This window comes from Austrofundulus limnaeus, unplaced genomic scaffold (assembly GCF_001266775.1).
Source record: "Austrofundulus limnaeus strain Quisiro unplaced genomic scaffold, Austrofundulus_limnaeus-1.0 Scaffold206, whole genome shotgun sequence".
NCBI classification, from domain to species: Eukaryota; Metazoa; Chordata; class Actinopteri; order Cyprinodontiformes; family Rivulidae; genus Austrofundulus; species Austrofundulus limnaeus.
The window spans coordinates 71,654-74,590 of NW_013952608.1; the positions used below are offsets into that span (position 1 = coordinate 71,654).

At 40.4% G+C, this 2,937-nt stretch overlaps 1 protein-coding gene across 2 annotated transcripts in view; it reads right to left on the minus strand.

Annotated features, from left to right (window-relative positions):
- Positions 1 to 478: 478 nt before the first annotated feature.
- Positions 479 to 2,937, minus strand: part of LOC106524906 (SPRY domain-containing SOCS box protein 4) — a 59,921-nt gene continuing 57,462 nt past the window's right edge. For both annotated transcript variants that reach the window (XM_014018934.1, XM_014018933.1), the window contains exon 3: positions 479 to 2,509. In XM_014018934.1, the coding sequence (XP_013874388.1) occupies positions 2,382 to 2,509 (128 nt within the window). In that variant the 3' untranslated portion in view covers positions 479 to 2,381. The remainder of the gene's footprint in view (positions 2,510 to 2,937) is intronic.

Below are 2,937 nucleotides of genomic sequence, written 5' to 3' on the forward strand. Positions count from 1 at the left end.
TGTTTGTGTGTAACCTGTTAGTCTGTCGTAGGATGATGTGGGAGCATCATGACCATCTGTTTCCTACTGATCTACACCAGTTAAAAGGCTTCTGAGTGCTTAAAGGTGGGATGAACCTCTGGGTTTCAGTCAGACTCTGATCTCAGTGAAAATCTAAACCAAGCTGTGATATTCTCACTCTCACTGTCAGGACATCCTTTTAGTTCTGGCTGTCAGACGTGTATTTACAGCTGCAGGTGACGATGAAAAGCACTTTTTAAAAAAAAAAACTTGAATGAAAAGTATTACATATTAATATATTAATATTTACAGCTAACTTGTTCATAATTTCTATAAGCCGATTCAAATTTCCTGATTGAAGATGCTGCAGCTGTCTAATCCCCAAACAAACCATCAGTTTTACTGTTTCCTTTGTTTAAATCTCAGAAGTGTTTCACACACCTTTCACACGCTGAAAGCAAAGTAAGCACAGAAACACTTTAATGTCACTTGGCTTTTATTCACATTTCATATCAGTCGACATCTCAGCTGCAGCGTCTGCCGACTCCACTCTTCTCCTAGAACGGACATTTTCTCATCATCCTAAGAAAAACAGGAGGTAAGACCATCGCTAATAATAATAATAATAATCATAATAATAATAATAATAACAAAAGCAGCATTGAAGAAATGTGATTTCTCTCTCCCTTCATCATCAGCATCTTTTTTATTAAATTGACCTGAATGTAACCGTCAGTGTAATTAAACAAACACACAACTAGCTCATGATAAATAAGCATCTCACCATCATCGGACTCAGAAATAATTTTTCAGAACAAAAAATACAAACAGACGTTAAAAAAAAAACAACAACAAAAAGAAAGTGACTCAAGCCATTTTAAGGAAGTAAAACATGATTGGTCTTCAGGGACATTTTGTGCGTTGGTCATATGTGTCCTGATCAGACCACACATTGTCTCTGCTGTCCTCCTACATCCAGCTCCAGTCTTCCTCACAGATCCAGCAGGGCTGAAGCTGCTGTGTGACTCTGATGAGGGAACAGACACACCGTTTTGCTACTGATGACGCTGACGTGGTGAGGCCCCCTGCGGCTCAGAGCCAAAAGCTTTGGTTGCGATCCGACATCATCGTTAGTGTCGTGTGAGGAATGGATGCCGGCGCAGTGAAGCACACGCTTACACTAAAGAACTGAGACAAAAATCAACACAAAAAGGGCGGCGGGTCTGTGCCGTCTGCTCTGAAGCCCTTTTCAGACACTTTTCTAACATCTTCCTGAAACGTTCATGAGCGGCTCCATCCTGACTGCTGCAAGATCTGCCAACACTTTGTGGGCTGCTGCTTAGTTATTGTCACTTTAACACAACTACACCCACATTGTTCTGCTGAAGCTGATTAGCATTTTGTCCAAACTGTTCAGTTGTTGTTACACAACGATTCCAAGCCATTTCCCAGTCAAGACATTAAAATCAGTTCAATATGCAATATTTCAAACCTTTTTTATTTTAAGTTGTCCTTACATTTAATAAATATTAAAGTAAAACCTTAAAAGCTCATTAAAATGGGTATTGACTCAAATAATCTGTAATCCATGTGTTAGATCTGATCAAACACTGTCTCTGTTCAATTAAAAATACAAAAATAAGAGTCTGCTTTTTGTGGTTTATTTCAAACCCTTTTGTTTTGCTTCATTTAAAAGCTCACTGCAGCATCACGTGCTAAATTCAATGCATGCCTTATAAAATATGAACGTCTCGAGCATGAATATTAAACTAACAGTATCTGAACGGACATGTCTGAAAAGGGCTGAGCTCTCACTTAAGTTAACTGATGTTCTGTACAAACACCCTGCAGCCATGTTTTTCATCTTCTCTACATGCGGTCAGAGCTTAATTGGGTCTGGAGGTTTAAAAAACAACAAACATTTGTGCTAAAACCTTGTTGAACATGTGGACTCTGCAGCCAGCTGACCTGTGTCGGTGTAGACGCTGAACACAGCAGCTGGAATGAAATGGTCGGTGACTGTATGTCAGAAAGGCCTCCTTGGATGTGATTGGTGTGCTTACTCTATGCTGTTTTTTTCCCACCACTAGGTGGCGGTGGTTGCTAACTGCTGATACTTCCACCGCTCACTGAGCCATCAGAGGATGGACTTCAGTCTGGATGAGAGAGACACTCGTGATGCTGTCATCAATAATTTACTTCAAGTCTAAAATAAAAAAGCAGCCTGAAATAATAGAAAAAAAAGAAGCTGGTGTGGTCCAGTTCTTCGTCTGAGTTCATCCGCCGTTGTCCTGTTTGTCCGTTAGAGTCAGGCTCCAGTGTGGACATCATTCAATCCTCGTCCAGCTGTAGCCTCGCAGCTGGTCTGGTCTGCACGTCCGTCACTGATACTGGAGGTAATTTTTGAGGGACTGGGGCAGAGGGAGCCTCTCGATCTCCTGCAGCCGGTCTCGACCTAACGCCATGCGGGCCGCGCGCCGACACAGGTCCATCAGAGGCAGAGGCTCAGCTAAGGAAAGACAAGAACGCAAAGTTTAGGGAAAGTTATCTGCATTTTGTTTGTTTGTTTGTTTTGTTTTTTGCATAACCTTAATTTAAAAAAGGGACAATATACAGTATGCATTAGCCATAGAAGGAAAAATGCACTGTATCAGGTTAAAGCTCTGGGTGCTAGTTTCCACCTGTAGTCCCTGACCCAGCCCACACAATATTATAAAATATTATAAAATATATACAGCAGGTAAAATAAGTATTAAACACGTCTACATTTTTTCTCAGTAAATATATTACTAGAGGTGCTAATGACATGAAATTTTCACCAGATGTCGGTAACAACCCAAGTGATCCATACATACAAATAGGTTGAGGTGCAGAATGAACCTAAATCCGGTTGGAGGATGAGATTTAAATAAAAAGATTTATTTAAACAAACAAAAC